The 22,108-nt window shown below is 40.8% G+C and overlaps 1 protein-coding gene across 1 annotated transcript in view; it reads right to left on the reverse strand.

The window, feature by feature from the left end:
- The window catches only part of stim2b (stromal interaction molecule 2b), a 44,171-nt gene that overhangs the window by 15,498 nt on the left and 6,565 nt on the right, over window positions 1–22,108 (reverse strand). The window contains exon 2 of the mRNA XM_034106409.2: window positions 5,279–5,409. Coding sequence (XP_033962300.1) covers window positions 5,279–5,409 — 131 coding nt within the window. The remainder of the gene's footprint in view (window positions 1–5,278; window positions 5,410–22,108) is intronic.

Raw genomic sequence — 22,108 nt, forward strand, 5'->3', positions numbered from 1 at the left:
AAAACTGTCCATAAAACCGTAATTAGTTCAGCCTGCTTAAAAAAATGAGTATATTCTGTAAATATAACATTTATTGCCAGCGTGAACAATCCGATATTGTCCTTTATTTTGTACAAATAATCCAATGCTATTTGCACTTTTTAACTACTTCCTCTCTTTACCCACAAAGAGAGGACGTGTAATTCATGTGCTGTGATCTCCTTATAAAACTACTAGCAGAGCAGCTTTATAAAAAGTGGTGAGCCGGGCCTTTAAAGAGAGGTCTTTGTGTGGGGGTCTTGCAGCCTCTGTGGTTAGCAGTTCAGTGGGATAGCTGTGATAATTACAGCCTGGTGAAAATGTAAAAGAAGAAATTCCTGGAAGGTGTTCTCAGTTTGTGTGACAGAGAACATATGGCGCCTTAATGCTGCCTGAGGACCGAGAGTCAGCATTAAGAGACAATCATACCTCCACAGATCCTATAGAGACAGGCTCCGACACACACAGCAGCAAACAAAGACCTATTTGTTCCAATCAGATTCCAGCTTGCGGGGAGCTGGATGAGATCTCTTCCCATGATCCTTTGCGCTCCACAACAGTCAACTGTGACTCTATGCACTTCTGACATCAACTACATCTGTCCACATCTGCTTTAACAGCACACATCAACATTAGTCAAGCCCGTCAGTAGTTTGAAAGTGCAGGAAAAGGCTTGTTTGATTGATTTATTGTACTCAATGGTATTATTTCGTGACAAAAGGTAAGCTGTTTTTGATTTATGTAACGTGAGAGCAACTCGGAGCACAACGGATTCATCACAAAAGACAACTGGGCACGCTGGATTGTGAAACAACCCCCGTACGATGAGGTCTTCCTCGTGCTTTCCCTGATTTCCAGTGAGGCGTGTTGCTTTGACCAAGATCAAAGTGGCTGTCTTTGCATCACAATGTGCTCTGATTCAATGTTCACTTGCCCATCTCTAATACACACTAGGCTTCATAAAAGTGTGGCAGAGGTCCTAATTCTTTCGCTTTAGAGGGGGTACATCCTGATAATATATCCATGCAACTAGTATTCGTCCATGTTTTGAATCAGGGCGGTTGGTATATATAAAATGATCCATTACAGTATCTGTCATTTGGTGCTGCATTATTGATATACAAAGTGATATGAAGTGTCCTGGAAAAACACGCTATTGATGAAGCCTATGGAAGAAATGAGCAGATTTTCTATTTCTAGCTATTTGTCCATTTAACGCGTCACTGGTTGTTGATTTAATATCTACTACTGTTGTGAAAACTGTGATTGTTGTTATACGTATACACATCATTGTAAGGCCCTACGCTACAATACAGATTACTGATATTTCGATATTGGGAATTCTTCTGAGCAGTATATTAAATAAATAGTTCAACCTTTTTATGCTTGTCTTTTCGAAGCAGCAGATCATAAATAAATACTCGCTCTTGTTCCCTCCAGAACAGTGGTTCTCAACGGGTGGGTCCGTTTCGAGTGGGTCTTAGATGTGAGTGAAGAAAAAGAAATAGAAAAAAAGACATTTATTTTTTGGGAAAAAAATAACTTTTATTTTGAAGGCCCGTTTTTCTAACGCTGTGCATGCTGTAGGCGCTGGACTGCAAGTACCGGAGACCATAAACGGCTTTGAAAAATTCAGATCAGAATCAAGATTGTTGCCGGAAGTCCCCACGGAGAATAACCTTGAGGTAGAACTATTCTTTATACATCCATGGGTACAACTTCAGATACAAATGAACACATAATGAGATATGACCCCCGGTTTGATGACTGACAGGTCACAGAACAACGGGGGCTATCTACCCTTACCCACAATTTAAAGATACAACCGAGACGCTCCTCGAGTTTCTTCTGTTCATTACCCGCCCAAACTCCAGTGAGTCATGTCTACAGCATGCCTGCACAGATGAAGAACTCACATGCAAACCTAATTGTTCAACCAGGGTGCTACACATGGCGTGTCAAGGATTAATTAATCACACACACACACACACACACGACATTGGGCCCTGCTGTGACGTTAGATGGGTTCTTGTGATTTCAAAGTGATGCAACACGATCTAACCGAGTGTCTCCTTGGCACGCGGATTGCCCAAATCTCAGCACCCCGAGGAGAGGACGTGCACCTGCCGCCCTGTGACTGCGCTCAGCAACAGACGTCCCACCATCCCTTAAATACACTTTATTTCACACCAACTCAAATATCATAAAATCATGGGAGTGTATGCAGGGCTGGGAAATGTATCGAATATTGAATATTGTGATGTGAGATAACGAATTGGATTTTGGAGATAGTATAATAAAGTAGTAGGTGTATGCATCAACATTTTTAAAGGCTACATTACAGTGAAGTGATGTCATTTAAAGTTTGTTGTAGACTGTTCTTGTAGTTCTATTATTTCCCTCTACCTCCAGAAATCAACATTATTTGTTATCACTATTTACATTGTTTCAATATTGCGTTTCATCAATCGTCAACCCAACGTCAGGAAATGGAGGTATTTGATCAAAACTACTCTTATACATGATATACTTAATATTGCCCAGCTCCAAGTTTATGGCAATGCTGGTAAATTGGCATTGTGTATCTAATAATCAACCTTTTCCAATTGATTCTGACCAAGAAAGTAAACAAATATGAACTTCACAAGCAGCCAAAGCCTTTTTTTCTATACAGCCACAGTGATAGCTCTGTGACGCAACATGTCAGTAAGTACTGTAGTCGTAAAGGGAAGTGGAACTCGTCGGTCGCTCCACATCCGTGTTTGCTCACCATTGAACAGTGTCAATATGTTTAAGTACAGGGTGCTCTTTTTGTGTATGGCCCATTATAACTGACAGCAATTATTGATATACGTCAGTGCTGTGATTAAAGAAACATCGTCCCTCACATGCTGCAGCAAGAATGACTCCGTTTACATCAAAGAAATCTGTGTGTGTACGTTATATGTGTGCTTTTATAAACTGTGAAACATTGCTAGGTTTAAATATGTCAGAGAGAGATCATTTCCCGGTAACTTAGCAACACTGATAGTTAAGTTACAGCGGGATTTTAAGAGTAAAACAAATGTAACTCTTCAGCGCTGCCAGGTAACTCGCTGATATGGTCGCTTTGTAAACGGTTAATGTGAATTGTATTTGTTTTACTTTCATTGCTTAAACAAACTACTTATTTACGTAGAAATAGACTTAGCTTCGGCAAATACAATGTTTTATTAGTCAGATCTTTTATGTAAGACTTAAGGTGTTACTGTATCACCTGTACACAAAATGACACATTACCTTAAATAATTATAAATAAGTGTGTGAAGACGCTTGCACGGTTTTCTTTTTCTGTCAAGAATATATTTAATTGTTACATTTGGTTTTATTTATAGGGAGCGTAACATTTACCATCACCTATTACATTTTATTTCTTTGAATTTTTGTTTTACAATTACTTAAATAGGTAGAACAAACCGTTTTAATAACCCTATATTTCTTTTAACCACAGAGACCAAAATGGATTGAAAAAATAAATACTTTCAAAAACACATAAAACATAAGACCGTCCTTTTCATCTCCCACCGGATTGGCCTTTTGCCCAAAATAATATTTTACTGCTGAACATGCTGCCGATTGTCACCATAAATCTCCCCCGACCTCACATCATTTTTACCACCAGCAAAAAGAATCTCTGAAATGCGAGTCATGAAAAACTGGATATCCCGACCACGGCTATAACGTTACAAATGCATCCTCGCATCTTATTCATCCTCGCGAGTTTGGGAAAAATAGGTGTGAGTAAACTAGCAAGAAGTGCCAGCGGGGGGTCAGGTTACAACCAGGGGGGTAAGGGGCGAAGAGGTCTCGTCCCCAGAAGGCCAGATCGGGCTGACTTCCCCCCCCCCACTTGTCACCCTCTCTCCCTCATAAAACGGTATCACAACTGTGTCACTGCCTTCAATTTATCACTGTCAGGAAGAGACTGACAGTAACAAGGCACATGCAAACACAGTGGGTGTTTAGTGTCTTGCTTGAAGACATATCGACATGAACAGGAGAAGACAAAACCACAATTGATTTAAATGTACTTAACATTGTTTACATGGGGAAGCATTGATTCTATTTTTTGGAGACATTTGATTCAAAGTAGCATAAAGACAAGTTATGAGAATGTACTCCAGACAGCCCGTTATCGGCAAGAGACTAAAACACAAACCCTTATCACGTAATGGAAACCTGACAGATAAAATCCCCTTTTAGTAGTTTCAGCTACCGGTCCCGAGACAATGTGCACCTTTCCTTTAACTAACTGATAGACGGACACTAATTTGGTGAAAGCAGCATCCATCATGTTATGAAACCCCGCCCAGCCGCTGCCAGGGGCCCAAAAAAGACGCTTGGAAATCCTCAGTAATGAGCGTTGGCCAAAAACAACTGTTGGAGAGAGACGGACACAGCTCATTGCCCTTATAAAGACAAAGGGTGTAACATACTCTTATACGTTAGAGTACATGCAGGGGTCGGTGAAATATGCAGTCGCACGTTGCCTTGGTGTGGGCAGGGGGCCAGTTCTCACACTGACCCTCAGGAGTCTTTAGACGCGACTCATAAGGCGTCCAGCTCTTTACCGAGGCGCCACCGAAGGGCTGAGGGGTATAACTGTTTCTCACACCAGCACTTCTCAGCCAGTTAAAAATGACTCCTACCAACACACACACAGAATGTGACCGTGGTCCAGAGTGGTTTCTTTTGAACGTAAGAGGTCGTTGATTACCGAGATTCGCCGGGGCCACGCCAGGTCAGAGTACTCTCAGATGTCAGTTTTACCCCTCTAGTTACTCACAGAAACCTGTCCCTCGTCTCTCCACGCACGCACGCACACAGAAATATGCTAATTTGCTTTAAATATTAGCATCATTTCGGTCTAAATGCCAGCGTGCGTTTCTGAGGATGTGTCACTATGTGAAAAACGCTGACACCAGTTTCTCTCCTGCGATGACTAACTGCTTAATAATAAAATGCCTTTGCCGTTTTAGGATAGCTACATAGCTTGACACGCTGCCACAACTGTTACTCACTGTTATAGCAACATTTACATGTAAGAATCATATTCTTGTGACAACACCCTTGTCATTTACAAGTTTGGTTTGGTTAACTAATGAGCTACAAAACACCGGTAACAGCAGGTGTTGTTTACAACCCAGGTGCATAGTCGTGTTTCCAAGCAACACTTTGAACCCGAGTGTCCCCTTTAACGACCCTGAACCCCAAAACTCACCTCCACACTCTCGTTGACTTCTATTCCCCCGTCGTTGTCGTCGTCCAGCTGTTTGTGGATGTGCCGCAGCGCATCCAGACTGAAGCGGTCCTCCTCGCCCATGCATGGCGGCATCACGATGAGACAGGGGTCTGCAGGGGACAAAAACATCAGGTAAGAGAAGAAGGGTCAGGGAGAAGGCTAACAAGAAGCAAGGTGACGTTTGTAGGATGATGACATGTCCAATTATTATGACTCAGGAGCAAACAGGTTAGCAATTAGCGCACTTCCTCGTCTTTTAGTTAGAGCAGGGTATTGCAGGTTTTAACAGCCTACATAATCGTTACCAAAGAATCCAAAACGACATGACTGCCAAGGAATTGCTGTTATGTAATGAAACTTAGACATGTTGCCAAAAAATAGTTTCATGTCAGAGAGACAAAAGATAATCACGCACCAATTGTTGTGGAATGAGAATGTGTTTGGTAGCAGTTGCCAGACAGAAATGCATTGACCTTTCTTCAATGCAAAAGGCCAATTATTTGATTGTTCCAGTCCCTTCAAAAATTCAAAATATATTTGGCTGACATTTGAATTGTAATAGGCAGTGGAAGAACAAGGACTAGCTTACTGTTTTCTAAACCAAATGACTAATCATGTCATTTTGAAAATACTCTGTAGATAATGGATAATGAAAATATTCCCTAGCAACAGCTGTAGTTGGTCTTTGATCTAAATGCTAGGTGTTTTGAATGGCAGGGTAAAAAAAAAAGCAGCAACAAAATAACAGCCAACAGTAAAGATGCTGGTATTCCTCACATGACTTTGTTTTCCAAGCAGAGTGTACCATAAGTCTCACAGGAATTTATCAAGATGAATGCCATTTCCTTGATTGATTTTTAATAAGGAAATAAAAGTTGTTGAGCAGCTTTAAGATGCTTTTTTAAACTAACAATACATGGTTGTGTGCTTAACATTCACAAGTGTGCATTAGAAAGGTAGCGAGTGACGGTGAGTTTAAAATTAGCCCCCCCCATCGAGTCCCTCAGTCATCTAAGGTTAACTCAATTTTCAAATATCAAATGTGTAAATGCAGGGCAGTGATGCATCTAATTAAAGTGATTCAGTTGTGGCTGTTATCTCTAATATCTCAAACGCAGTGCTAACAACAACAACAACATCATATAAAGCATCTATTCAAAGCTGCCGTCCGTCCACTAAGTGCTGAACTCTCTTGTTGTCATTCCTGCAGCGTCCCCAGGCAGCCCCTCTTGTTTTTATTCAGTCCCCCTCCCGTCCCACTGGGGAAATGAGCCCATTACTTCCAGTCCTCCAAGCCAGGGACAGTTCAAGCTGGACGGGTGCCAAACTGTCTCAATGGATTCTCATAACATACACACATACACAGATCTGAACAGCCACAGGAACTGTCTTACTGCATACAAAATAACAGGAACTCCTAAACCTTTAGCCTCAATCCCAGGAGAGCCAAATCTTTGAACCAACAAATAATGACACTCCCAGTTTGGCAACCGGTTCAGGCCAAACACAAAGTTACTCAGCAGCCAAGGGACACCCAAACAAGCATTAGTCAGCAACTCACGTATCAGAGAGTAGCAATGAGGAGTTTCTCAGTCAGAGAACGATAGAAATGCCACCAGGAAACAAATAGAAATTGTAATTAAGAGACAAGTAGAAATATCAAAAAGTGGTGTAGCGTCAGAAAAGCTTTGGATGCACAAACTGCACCAACTCGACATCTTGGTTGACTACTTCAAATGCTCCATACTTTTGTTTTCAGTGTCAGAAATGTAGAAAATGTGCAAATTATCTGTTGCTGTTAAAGTATTAGTTCAACAACATTTTTTTTAAATTATTACTAAGAGTTAATGACACGCTCTTGTCTATATGTTATTTATGAAGCTTGAGCCAGTAGCTGGTTAGCTTAGCTTAGCGTAGCATGGAGTCTACAGACTCCATGCTACGCTAAGCTAACCAGCTACAAACAGCTAGTCTGGCTTTATTAATTTATCAAAGAGCATTTTAAAAAGCTCACTCACTCATTGATACTTTATATCTAGGTTATTTCATGTTATCATTCGGCCAAAGTGAAACAAATGAAAGTGTTTTGGTTACTTTTAAACAGAGCCAAGCTAGCTGTTTATCTGTTACCAGTCTGTGTGCTAAGGCAGGTTAATTGCCACCATGTCTTTAGCAACATACTTAACACAGAGGTCTAGGAAATATAGAAAACTGTATGTATATTTTTTAAATCCTTAGCCTATAGGCCTACATTTTTAAAGCACATTGTAAAATTATTGCACTACTCAAATACTGCAAACATGTCCTAACTATTTTGGGTGCATGTATAAAAAAAAGTGTATACATCATCATGTACAGTAAAATGTATACCATGTTGCGATTCTATTGGGTTCTTGATGTTGGATCTGTTTACTGAAACAAGACTTGACACGTTAGTTATAGAGTTGCCACTTGACAATTTGCAGAATAAGCAAAAGGAGGCATCTGATTGGACGTGTGCCCAGGCTAAGTTTGGATAAGTGGACACTGGGGAGAGTGCCCATGTCAAATGAAGAAACCAGCGAAGAAACTGGACCGGCCTCATCGAGGAGCCGTGCCAGAGGTTGGATAACAGTGTTGTTCAGACAGTCATTTGATTGAACTGGGTGACACCACAATGGCTCCACCTGTTAACATGACGATGTGTTTCTGATATAAATATTTAAATAGTGTTTTGACCAAGCTCCTGCAATTAGAAAACCTTCCTGCTCTGACTACAAGAATCTTCCTGTTAAACCTTTACCAAACGTGTCCGGTGGATAAACACAATATTGAGCTATGCTAAATGTGTGTCTATCAGTGACAGGAAAGATTATCCACACAATAAGGCTCTTTCTCAAATGTGCCTTATCTCAACAGTGTCCTTTTTGTCTATACTCAAAAAGCATCTGATGCTTGACAGCGAGTTACATAATGCATTTGCTTAGCCTACCAGTGCAGTTTACATAGCCTGTTGTTTGCATAGCATGCCTATCTATTTGGCTGCTTGGTACAGGAACAAATACTTTACTTGTGTTTTACACAGACACATACACACTGCACATTTGTACTGAATCTAACTTTCTTTGTTTAGTAAAGACATATATTTTTTATTTAATTGTCACTTATTTCTATATTCGTGGCCTAAATCTGTTTGTCATGTGAGGAGAACTCTTCGTGAACCGATTTTCTTTCTAAAAAAAAATCAATGGAGGTAAAAGATAATCCTGAGATGAAAGGAGAAGAAAAAAAACCAGCGGTATTTAACTGACAGTTTTTAAGCTGGGACACCTAGTGAGAAATGTGACAGCCAAAGCCTTTCCTCTCCCAGGTGTCCTATTTTTGAGCATATTTAAATATGTTTAGGGACAGTTGCGAGCGCGACAATGAAGAACCATGCGACAGGAAGTGGACGTCGGTGACCCCGAGCAATTCCGGGGGGACGCACGCTAAATCAAAACAGCCGAGAGAAGCAAGTCTCAAAAGATGACAAAATTGGAAAGCACTCGGTTATTTTTAACATCAGGCTCCCAGTTGTCAGGATGTAAAAGCTCAACAATGGCAGAGGTCCCCCTAACTCAAACAGACACACAAACAGATGTTAAGTACACACACACACACACACACACACGCGCGCGCTAAGCAGGCAAGCAGTCTTACAGTAATTCACTTTGCCATAAATCAAAAAAGCTGTCACAGGGGGCGGTAGGTTTGGTTTCAAAGCATCTGATAACAAAAACGTTTGAGCTGTCAGCTGCTGCCTTTAAAGTGAATCCCAACACCTCAACATTTCTGCACAATATATATGCATGTCATTAAAAGGTTCACAGGAAGCAAGGTGACAGGAGACAGAGAGAAGTGTGTTTTAAGATGTCTTTTTGGGGACTTCCTTCATCTTCTTCCCTTGAGACACATGGACATCCTTACATGTTTGTATGAGTGAATTTATACATCCAACCTAGCTCGCTAACCCAACTGCATTCTGGGTGTGTTCAAATGTTAGAAAGCGACATTTCTTTCCAAAGTGTCGAAAACATTTTTCCTCATGTAAGTTTGGTGTGGTAACATGATAGAAGTGACAGTTTGGGAGTACGATTTGTTTTTCTGCTTTCCTTTTCTCACACATGCTCAACTCAGATCAGACAGGACTGAATTGTTCTATTTATGCAATTGGGTCAGTCTTCTCTGTGACATAGCCCTCCATTAAAATCACATCAATGAGCCAAACCATTGCAACATCAGACATGTTCCTTTGATACGTAAAATACACACAATGTAGTTTTTGCGTGAATCCCAAATACACACTCCTACCTCTGTAAATACTTAACCACTCCAGCATATGTGTATTAATCCGCAACTGTAAATAGTTCAAAAATATCAATACCCTTTCCAGATAAAAAAAACCCGTTACTAAACACTATAAATCCCAGCAGTCTAAATAAATTAGAAAAGCCTTTTTTTTATATAAAACTATATATATTCTGTAAGTGCCAGAGGCAGGGTGAGGAAGTTAGAAAGTATTGAGAGGTTGACAAGTTCTTTCAAAACGATCAATGTAGTTTATTTTGGGACAATCACACATAGTTCTACTTCTGTAAACACTCGGCTAACTACTCCACCAAATGTGTATTAATCCGCAACTGTAAATAGTTCCACACAAATGCAATATCCACTCCAGCTTGTAAAAAACGTTGGTAAAAACTACAAATCCCAGCTGTCTTAATAAATTACACAGCCTTTTTGATATAAAACAGGGGAAGGAGAAGGAAGTTGGAAAGTACTTTGTAAAAACAAACAATGTCGTTTATTTTTGGGATATTCGCACAGTCCTAATTCTGTCAATACTCGGCTAACTACTCCACCAAATGTGTATTAACCGCAACTGTAAATAGTTCCAAACAAAGGCAGTTTGAGAAACACTTACCACATACCAAAAAAAGGTATAATATTCTGTAGAAAGGCTTGTGATTGAATGCCACATGCAGGGTAGAGAAGTTGGAAAGTATTGAAAGGTTACTTCTGTTCATTAAAATGTAAATCGGAAAGACGCCGCAGCTTCATATTGCCCCACGTGGCCCCCCCCGCTTCAAACCCGATCGTTGGTGCAGAGCCAAGATCCAGTGTAAGATTATCCGGGCAGTGGCGACATGGATTAAGATAGCAGGATATGATGGGCCTGACATGCGACTCTGGGGAGCCAAAGGGAGCTGGAGCGGCCCCTTCTCACCCGCAAACATGTCTCCGCGTCCTCAGCTATTTCCTTCTCTCACATTGTCTCTCCCTACAGACTCAGACGACACACACACACACATATACACACTCTCAATCGTCGAAGACGGTGCTTAATGGCAGTACAGGTGGCAGCAGACTCAACCGCCGGGATCAAGTCATGCGGAAGCAGACTAAAGAACATGTCAGCGAACACTCCTCACGCTGAGACAGATGAGCTCACAGCGACCACATCTCAGATACGCTCAGACAAAGTTCAGTCATGAGGTTGCCTTGTGAATCAATTAAATACAGATGAAAAAAAGTGGAAGAAAAGGAAGAAAATTGTTTTATCCATATACACAAGCAAAAAACTGTGTAAAGTACACAAACGGTATTTTGTATTGATGTATCCGAAGCATATAGTTTACTTATGGGTATCTTATTTGAGTGTCAGAAGTCTATGCATCAAATTGGTCCCTTTAGAATTCCCTCAAAGCAATGAAAATAAGCACTTTTTAAAAAAAATGTACAGTAAGGCATCTCATTTTGAACGCAAAAATAACCTATGAAAGTATTTTCATTTTTGTATTAGATAGATAGTTCTTTAATTTGTCATTGTAGCTACAGGTACAACGAAATTACAATGAACTCAAGGTGCCAACACGCAACAACAAGACAATATAAAAACAAGAAATGGGACTTAAATAGACATGATAGGGAATATGTACATAAATAAATAAAATTGCACGATTCTTACTTATTAATATGATTATGTTGAGTCATTTCAGGTCTTATACTTCAAAAATTTACCAAGGCATTGAAAACAGTGAAAAGATCATGTGACATCCACATGTATGGGCTTACAATGACACGCTTGACCCTGATCAAATGAAAGTCTAGTTTTTAGTCTCAACTTTAGCGACAAGTTTATTTGACACGCTTCCATGTCAAACAGAATATAATTACACTGTGACAGCCGTGTCAGCAGTTAATTAGATCCACTGTCGCCGTGCCAACTCCCATCAGCTTTCACGCATTTATGATGTATGGACGATAAGTGAGATGTTAAATGCATTCTTATACATTCCTGCATTTTATTGATGACAGACAGTGGCAGTGCAGGGTCAAGTCCTCTGATGAATAAAGCAACAAATGCTGTCTGTCTGTCTGTCTGTCTGTCTGTCTGTCTGTCTGTCTGTCTGTGTGTGTGTGTGTGAGTGATGCCTGCAGGGGGGGATGTGGCAGCGGTGAGGCTCCCTGCTGGGGTGGTGGCAGGAGGGGGGGGGCACCTGGGGGGGGGGGGGAGGGAGGTTTCAATTACGTGCGTGCGTGTGTGTGTGTAATGAGAGGGGACCCCTGTAAACATTGTCCAAGGTATGATTGATAAAACTGACTCTTCAACGCTTAAAATATTACTAGGCCCCCACCCCCCCGAAAGTGGTTTAGTCCAAATATACGATGCTAACTCTTTGCCCATCGTTTTTGTTTTGTTTTGGTGAGGGTAAGTTGAATATAATTACATATTGCTCAATTTTTGTGTGAGTTTTTGTACGGAAATGAAATATATTCTGTAGAATTGGTAGGGGATGCTACTATGTAACGGCTGGTGCTCAATGGGAAGCTGTTTAAAGAGCATGAGGTCAAGCAATCGGCTTGTTCTGGACAGGCACGTTTTGAACGGGCACTGCACGAGTTGCATTCAATACACCAATTAGATGCTCCAAATTGTGATAAAGTGTGCGGGGGCAATGTGATGTCCATGTGTACTAAACCCTGTAACCAGCGGCCATATGGCAGTGTCATAAGTCAAGCTGACGGGTCAGTATTAAAGGCAAGTAAATAAAGCTTCTGGAGACTCTACCATTTCAGCTCATCAGCAGCCATTAATAAGTCACAAATATCATTAGCCTCCTATAAATGCCCCCGGCTAGTGCAGAGAGAGAGGTAGTTAGTTAGGGAGATAGAAACAAGATACAGTAAGTGTTTGTATGTTACTATCAGTTTGCTAAAGCTGTTAAAATGGATGCTTTGTGAGCGTACTTAAAAAACTGACCTGGTTGACTTTGGTTTGTTAATCAACGGAGCATCACATAAAAAAATTATAATGTGGCTTTAATGAAGTTGGCCAGCAGGAGGGAAAGAATCCGTTCTTCGTCTTGATATGCTTGCTCAAAGAAAGCCTTTTTTTTTTTTACAAGGATTTGTGTTTTTGTGTGATGTTTGAGCTACTGCTAAGCTGGCAGGTGAGCTGTCTTACCCCCCAGGGTGCGGCCTAGGCTATGTCAAAAGGATGTGTAAAAGAAAAATCATCAACAAGCAAACACAAAAAGCCGTGTGACACACAAGCGCATAATTCTTAGAGTGGGAGTTAAAACACATTTAAACAACATGAAGCGATGAATCATACACGTCGCCTACACAAATAGAGAGAGTCCCGCCTTCAGCCAAAACACAGTCTTGCAAAACCAGAGACACAGAAAGCTACATATGTCCCGGCTCCAGACGTTAGACATGTCTCAACTGAACCCGAGACACCCTGAAATGTATTATCTTTGTCGCAATTTGCTCAATGTAAGAAGCAATGATAAGCAAAGAATACAGGTGGAGATGGATTAATTTCGGAAAACTGCAGTGAGGGAAGTCTGACTCATTATGGTCTGATTGGATTTTGAGTATGTTAAAAATGTAATCTGTCAAGTTTAGGGCCCCGTTATTAAGTTTCGTCCAGGAGAAACCCTTTAAAGGACACCTTTAAGTTTGCATCGCATCTGCCCTAAACAGAGAAAAGTCTTCCCTCTGATTCAATAAGGAAAAGGGAGCTCTTGACCTGTTTAAAGCCAGTCATTTCCACTGAAACAGGGTATCCCTTGCCCATCTAAACCCTCTTAATGGGCTTCAGTAATCCTCTGCTTAGGCCACAGTTTAAAAAAGGGGGGGGGAACTAGAGCAAAACTTGTGGAGGCCATGCAAGTCTGATCCAAAAACTTCCAGAAAAGGAGACGCTCTTTGCGCCCGGGCGTCCCAGGAATGCTTCAATAACAGCAGCGAACACGAGATGTGGGATATATGCGGCTGAAGGAGGAAAAGCACACGGAGAGAGGATGAAGAGACAAGAGGGGGATTTAATTAGCTCTGCCTCCGACACACTCCTGTGGATATCGGGGTGATTTTCAGTGTCTATAGAAAGCGAGACAGGGACCAAAAGGGCCTTTAAAGTTAACAATGAACAACAAAGAGATTTGCCACATATACGACCCGACATTATTACACAACGTCAGTGTTTAAAGTGGACCTATCATGCTATATTTGAAAAATATCTTGTAGAGCCATACCTATACAAAAGATGTCTGTGAAGTTTTTTTTCAAAATACCAAACAGTTCACCCGTTGTAGCGATGCCTCATACTGCTCAAACCCCTCTTTTGCAGCCCTGTTAGAGAAACGAGGATTTTGGGTCCTTAGCTTGAAAAAAAAGAAAGAAGAGGCGGAGCTAATGCCTGATCAGAATTCTACCGGAGATAAAGTTAAATTCTGCTGTGATAAAACGCCATCATCAACCACATTAAAGATTATTTCTGAAACAGTATGGAGCTCAAATGCTTTTTCTCTTGCAGGTTTATCACAAGGTGAGTTAATTTTTTATTTCCTGCTTTTTAAACACATGTGCTCTACAGTGCAGGTTAGCTCTGAGTGTTAGCGAGGCTTGCTAATGTAAACCAAGACGTCCAAAGCACGTCAGGCATTGTTTCTGATAGCAACTTTCTGTGGGTCTGCTGCCGATTTGACGTCAGTTCGGATTGAATCTGTATCCGCTCGTTGTACCCCCATTTTTTTTAGATTTGGGTACAGAGGAAAAGAGAGAGGGTTTTATTTTCTGACGCTACGTGAGTTCCGACGCACTGGGGACACATATTTATGTATAAAATATATCACAAAGTGCATTTTGCATGATAGGTCCCCTTTAAGTATATAATGATTTTATGTAAGGAAGCCTTGATATCACCAACTGGGAACAAGTGTTTCTTATGTCATGGCCTCAGGACAAGATAGCTGAAAGAGTTTCCCACAGACTTATGGGAAGCATCTCTCGTGGGTTTGGTACCCCATGTTCCCTGACATAGCCACACATTGGTTAAATAAAAGAAGGACAGAAGAAGACCGGACACCAAACCAAAACCAGATGTGTATGGAATCAAATAATAGCTGTATTCATTTGAAATCATTGAACGTTTTAGTTTCAACACCACTTTATTTAGACATTTTAAATACCTTACTTTGAAATATCGCTTAATTTAAAGAGTTTATGTTAATGTTGTAATTTTACAACATTAACATAAACTTTTTAAATGGGAAGAGCCCTTAAGTAATTACTTAAGGGCTCTTCCCATTTTAGGGCTTATAGCTTCAGAAAGGACATTTAAAAAACAATTCAATAGTCCAATTCTGGCCTAAAAATTGAATTTCAGAAACTTTATTTATTATCTTTTTAAACTTCTAAAGATTAACAGACTACTTGACATTTTAAAGAGCTCAATTCTGACCTTATTAAAGGAATGGTATGCTCATGACACTCATTTTTTTTAAATTATCATCCGATAAAACAGACCAGTCTCTGCCAGTCTCTCTCTTTTTTTTTTTAATCCGATGACATTATCAGTGATTTTAAACTGATTATATACCGAAATAACATCAACACTGTGGGCGCCGCCATTTCCCGGACGTGACGTAATCCATGCGTTTGGTTTTCGAAGACACGTTGATCTCCATGTTATTTACTGTAGTTTCTCTATTCAAATATGCCTCACTGTATCGCGAAATATTGCCATAATTCGGATAGGAACAATCCACGGAATGCTCGGTTCCATCTGTTGCCAAAAGGTAAGCATAAGAACTACATTCGGAGGCAGTGGCTAGCGAAATGTGGCCGGCCCGAACAGAGAGATTTACAGGCTCATGTATGCAGCGAACATTTCACATTTCCGGACGACTACTCTGAGAGTATGATCAAACATAACATGGGATTTAAAGAACAACCATTACTCAATGGAGATGCAGTACCATCGGTCTTTCTGGTGTCATCACCGACCAGGACACCAGTTCGGCCAGTTGAGAAATCGCCCTCTGCAAGTGTGAAGCGACGGAGGAGCAGAAGTAGTGCTCGGAGTAAGAATAAGGTATGTTATAGCGCATTTCCATTGCAGCGGCTAGCCCCGTTTTAACGTCCAGGCCAGGACAGTTTTTGGTGGCCTTTCCATATAGCGTAGTACCGGCTAGTGTGTATTTTACCCCAGTTTTTTCCGGCCCCATAAAATCGTGATTCTATGGCCAGGGACAACGAAGCTGAGTATGCTAAACTAGAGAGGGAATCGCTAGCAAGGGTGGTACTACATGCATACATATAGTATCTTATATCATCTTCCCATTATACACACATGCATTTCCAAACATTTGGACTACCTATGTTGCAAATGTATTATCTTTTCAATTTACACACGGCATCTATTGCACGTCTGTCCGTCCTGGGAGAGGGATCCCTCCTCTGTTGCTCTCCCTGAGGTTTCTCCCATGTTCCCTTTAAACTGTGGGTTTTCTTCGGAAGTTTTTCCTTGTACGATGTGAGGGTCTTAGGACAGAGGGTGTCGTATTGTCATACTGATATGTATGGCTGAATTCCCCCATCCAATCTCTTCACATTGGTCAAAACTTGTTCCTCTGCTGACGAGTCCGAACTGAAATACTCCACCATATTTCCGTGTGTTGACAAAGTGAACGCATGGATGACGTCACGACCATCACGTGACTACTGAAAATGGCAAACATGGCGGCGGCCAGACGGAATATACAGGTCTTGATAAAAAAGAGCTATAAAATCATTATTTACCGGGGAATATCGCTGATTTCTTCAGGGTATGGTTTAAACATAACGTTTCACTAAATACTGAAGTTTTGATTAATTATCTAATGAGTGGACCATTCCTTTAAGGTCTGTTGAAGTAGGCTACATGTCAACAATAGCAGTGGTTTTATTTCACAATGATGTGTTCAGTTGCTAATCAGATGCAACAATAGATGTGTTGCATCTGACAACAGATTGCAGTTTTAACCACAGATCTTTCAAACATAGAGGCTCATATTACAGGAACTTTGAAAACACAAAATGTGCACCTTCACAATCAGCAGGTAAAGAGCCGTAAAATAGACTGGATACTGTACAAAGCATTGTTAAAGTGTAAACAAATCAAATCTACAGCTCAGATCTTTGAACGGCCTTGAAACGGAAATATTTAAAATGACATGTATGCGAAGGATCCGGAAAGGCCTCTCACTTCTGACTGTAAAACTACAAGGTGTGTCAACAGAAAGAACACATTTTTAGAGTCACCTTGAAAAGTGGCACTAAAAGATAGATGGGTTTTGGACACCTCAACTCGTTGGCATGGCAAAGTCCTCAGTTTGACGATGTGTATCAGACAGTCGAGTTGGCTCTCTGCCAGCTTCCTGTGTGTGTCTTACACCTTCCTGCTTGACAGGATTCTGATGTTTTTTTTTACTTGGTGTCCAGATATAGACGCTAGTTTGAAAGCTATGAATAGGTGCCACACTTAAGACAATAGATACTAGTCATCCTAATAAAGATGCATGTCAAATCTAGACCAACAAAAATATGCACGGGTGTCCAAACTTTTTTCACCGAGGGCCACATACAGAAAAATATACGAAAGGCTGGGTCATTTATAGAGGTGAGGTTTATTGCCTCGTAAGTTAAATTATAAGTTAACAAAATGTAGGTAAATTAGGCCGCTTGATACATGAATATGCTTTAAGAAAAGAAAAAAGGCTCTCTATGGGGTTTCGTTTATCTTGTTGGCAGCTCATTCCTTAAAACAGAAGCCTCAGATTGATTATAATAAGATGAAATATGAAGGGTATATTTCACGCTTGTTATGTAAATAAGTTATTGATTTTTTTTTATCAACTAATATTTGTTAGAAAATGTTTTCAAATGTAATTGACTGAATTCATTTAAAAAGTGGGCTTATTAACGCATTAATACTACTGTGTAATATATCTTTACATATTTAAGAAGTACAATATAAGAAAAGCACAAGTTTCATTTGTGGGCCATATTTCATTCTATTTTTTTTTATTGGCGGAGGGCCGATTCAAAATGGTCCGCGGGCCGCATTTGGCCCCCGGGCCGCAGTTTGGACACCCCTGATGTAGAGGTTTAACAGTAGCAAAAAGGAACTTTGTACAGTTACCAACTGCCAGCATCTTACATGGAAAACATAAGCTTTTAACACAGAAGAAATAAGGAGCGGACAGTCTCCTAATTATTTAACAGACCCCTGCCCGACCGGCTGCAGGTGAAGCAGGGGAATAAATCAAGTGAAAGTCATTCTGTCGCGATCAGGTCCTTTGATGTGTAATATAAACTGGGACCCTTTTTGGACGAGATCAAGGGGACGCCAAGTTGCCTCTAAGAACCCACCTGTTGGCCGGACATGCTACTGTAAGACGGATTAGCAGTCGAGTCCACACACCTCCCCCCAAACTAAGACACGTAGGGGACAAACTGCATCCTTGGTTGATCAATGAAAACAACCCTGGAAACTATCAATACACTGATTTCTTTGGCCATGTTGATATCTATTTTTGATGATATCAAAAAGAAGGGGACTCAATATTGACTGAAAGAAAATCACATAGGTGTCCATGATTTTGAATCCCACTGTAATGTGTTGGTCTCAACTAGATTGTTAGTTTGTTGTTGGCCCAGGTTAGAGCACGAATGTTGGTGGACACAATCTTGAGAGAGGACAGCATACCAAAGAAATCCACACCGCTCCTTGCCCAGGCCACAAAGTCACGTGCCTACTGCAAATGGAAAGTCCCTGAAATCAGAGGGGACCGGTCCTCATGTCCAATATCTAACTTTAAATCCCACTTGAATAGAAAGAGATCAATCCATCTGAATATAAATGGAGAATCAGCTGTAGAAACGACATCTCATCAGCTTTCTCACTTCTGATAAAAATGGCCTCACACTGGAAAACACCTTTGTTGGTTACATTTATCGCACAGCACAATGTAAGACTTATCTTGCCACACTGAGAAAACCAATGCTTCAGTGACTACATGTGATTAGCCAGGATACGACATGCAAAGCGAGAAAGCCGCAGGGACAATTTTAGGCCTCTGTGAAGGGCACGGCATTGGCTTCTTCCTGTGTTAAGGTGACGAGTATTATCACAGCAGGATCCCACTGGCATAACAGGACAAGCTGTGACCCCTACCTGCCTTTAATTCTTATGTGACTTATTATTGGCTATGTTTCAGGGATGCAACTAACAGTGAGCATTGCAATTACAGCATTAATACACGACGTGTAGTGTATCAAATGTCAGAAAACGGTGAAGGATGGGCATCAACTTCAACACAAGCTAAAGTTGGCCACTTCAAAAAAGCTTGTTTTGCCTGCATGGTGAAAACTGATTTGAACTGATATGAAAGTAGAAGATTTTCACGCTTGCATGGCTTATAAAGAGCTAATGTTAAGTACTTTTCCTTCAAAAATACCTTGAAAGGTAATCAAAAAAGTTGCAGATACAGCCTTTAATGTTTCTACCAAACGACATTAAACTGAGAACAACCCAACTGAGGAAGTGAGAAAAAGGAACAAAGACCATACATTTCACTATATGTATTTGTTGCTTATTCCTGTCAATTGCCATGCAGTTTTGCGAGCCTGTGTGCATCCATCACAAACGGCTAACCCAGCCAAGCACCATGCATTGCCAGCTGGGGGATCAACACCCTTAAAGAGTGGGGGGAGCAGGACCACAATAGTCCCCTCTGGGCTGTGTAAGGGCAGGCGGACCTGCTTCTGTAGGCCACTCACAGCAGGAAGCGCTGTACAGCTGAGGACAGTGACCTACATCCCTCACTGAGGCGCTTTCAGCGCCATGAATCAGCTTATAGGCGGCTATTGTTGTCCACTTATCAATGAATGAAACATCTCAAACATGCTGGTGTGAGGATTAGAGATTCAAGAATGTAAAGCAAGGATTTGTTTTGAAATTATTTGACAGGGATACAGTGTTCGAGGAAAAACCAGGGGGGCGACTCAGGTCATTGACTTGTGTCTTTAATTCTGATCTCTGCTCAGCGACATTGGCACCAGTGGGGTAAACCATTAAATTAAAGCCCAATTATCTCCCCGGTGAGCCCAGTTGAAAGTCAGACTGGCGTGATGTTGCGGCGACAGATCTCGACACGATAAGGAAGACGCTGAACCCTCAATGTCAGCAGAAGAGGGAGCATGATGGAAAATTCACATGGAAAACTACACCAGTATAAATACTGCAGGGGAAGGGGGTCTTCTGTTTGGTGACAGGCCTCATTAGTTTGGATCACAACCCTAAAGCCCCTGATTGAGACGGCCGGCAGCTGTCCACTTCTGGGGGAAGTGGACTGAGTGGCGTTAGCGTCGAGAACTTCTTAATGATCTAAAACTGGAGCCATGCTTCTTCTGACAGACTGGTTTTGCATTCAAGTGGTATTTATTAACATATTATCAGCTTATGAAATTGATATGGCAATTTACCCATCAACATTATCATTTATTTGGAGTAGTTTGTATACTCACTCTGCTTTTAGCTCAGTCGTATCAAATTTCTAGAGAAATATCTGGCTATTAGCTGCTAAATGCTCCGCTATGTTAACCAGTAAGATGCTAACTTTGCCGGTATGCTGTTTGGTACTGGACAGGTAGCGAAAAATGGGTATATCGGAACTTTTTTTCTTATAAAAAAAACCAATAGAATAACGTTGATGAGTTGGGAGACCGCAAAGCTAACAAAAATGTTGTGCGTAAAATAGGGGTGTAGCGGTATCCGTATCGTCACGGTATGGGACGTCACGGTATGGTGCACGCAGTCACACGACGAATACGCCTTTTTTTTTACAAGTGGGGAAAAAGTCTGTCATTCTGGGCAGTATCCACTACACTATATATAATCCAGGGGGCGGTATTGCGCCTAAAAGCTGTTTGCCAGCCGCCCTTAAACAACAAATGAAGAAGAAAACACAACAAATCGAACAACATACAAGAATATTATATTATTATTATTATTAGTATTATTAATAATGCTATGATAACGCGCAATTACGTAACTGCCACTACGTTTTATTTTTTGCACTACTAACTACTAAATACTGCTAATAATAATTGCATTCTTTCACACACAGTGACGTCACGAGCTACCCACAATGCAAGGCGTGCCATATATATATATATATATATATATATATATATATATATACACGCCATTTTCCTGGAGGTGCAAATATCCTGGAGGTGCAAATATAAACAGCTAGCTAACGTAGCCAGGCAGAGCGCACTAGGTTTTTTTTCTGAATTAACGACCGAAGAAATCGCTGCATGTCTTCGGATTACATCTCTGGACTTGAGGGGTGTGCTCTAGGTCGTTACCAGCGTAAACTAGAGCTGTGTGGGTTGTCGGATTGCCCTTACAGACTGCCTGCAGATGTATGGAAAAACTACTCTCGAAAGTGGCCTTCGTCGATTTTGGCTGCATCTACGTCTAATTTCTGGAAACACCAGGTGAATACCCCACTTGTCACAATAATATTATCATGCCATTGCATATATGTGGTATTTTAGAGTTGACTAGATATTAGGGGTGTAACGGTTCAAACATTTCGGTTCGGTACGTACCTCGGTTTTTTGGTCACGGTTCGGTTCGGTACAGCAGAATTTTTTTTCACAAAACAAAAACATATATATTATATATATATATATATATTTTTATTATTATTAAACTGTGAATAATGTATTCACTCAAATAAATACAAAATATAATAAAATAAACATTAAGGTGCAGCATTTCGATGAACTGAAATAATCTGTATTTGAACTTTACTGTACAAGTACTCACAAAACATAAACTATTAGTTTTGGGTTTTTAATTATTATTAAACTGTGAATATTCACTCAAATAAATATAAAATATAATCAAATGAACATTAAGGTGCAGCATTTCGATGAACTGAAATAATCTTTATCTGAACTGTACTGTACTAGTACCTAAGCAGGACTTGCTTGTCATTGTATTTTCATGTTGTTTAAAGAAAGATGAACTTGTCCACATGGCTGCTGAAAGGGCAGACATGCTGGCACTAGCAATGTCTCCTGCTGTGGAGAAAACCCTCTCGCTAGGGACAGAGGTAGCAGATACAGCCAGGTAGCGCTTTGCTAACATGGCAACATAAGGATATTTGGCGTTTATAATAGCTTTGGCTCGGTCTGAAGTTTTTGCGAGTGGTGGAGGCTAAATGCTAGCGGGAGTTGGGTTTGCACTTCAGTCTTTTTTCTTTTGGTACCGGTTATATTCACGTTCGGGTGATGCCTTTTCAAGAGTGTGATGTATTGCCAGCCGCGTAACCAATTTTAGTTGAACAATGCCGACAAACAGCTTTGGTTCGGTCCACCTGTCTTTGTCCGTCATCCTTGTACGTAACTGCGAAACCAAAATGTTCCCAAACCGGAGACTTCAAT

This window comes from Pseudochaenichthys georgianus, chromosome 18, assembly GCF_902827115.2.
Source record: "Pseudochaenichthys georgianus chromosome 18, fPseGeo1.2, whole genome shotgun sequence".
Taxonomy (NCBI): domain Eukaryota; kingdom Metazoa; phylum Chordata; class Actinopteri; order Perciformes; family Channichthyidae; genus Pseudochaenichthys; species Pseudochaenichthys georgianus.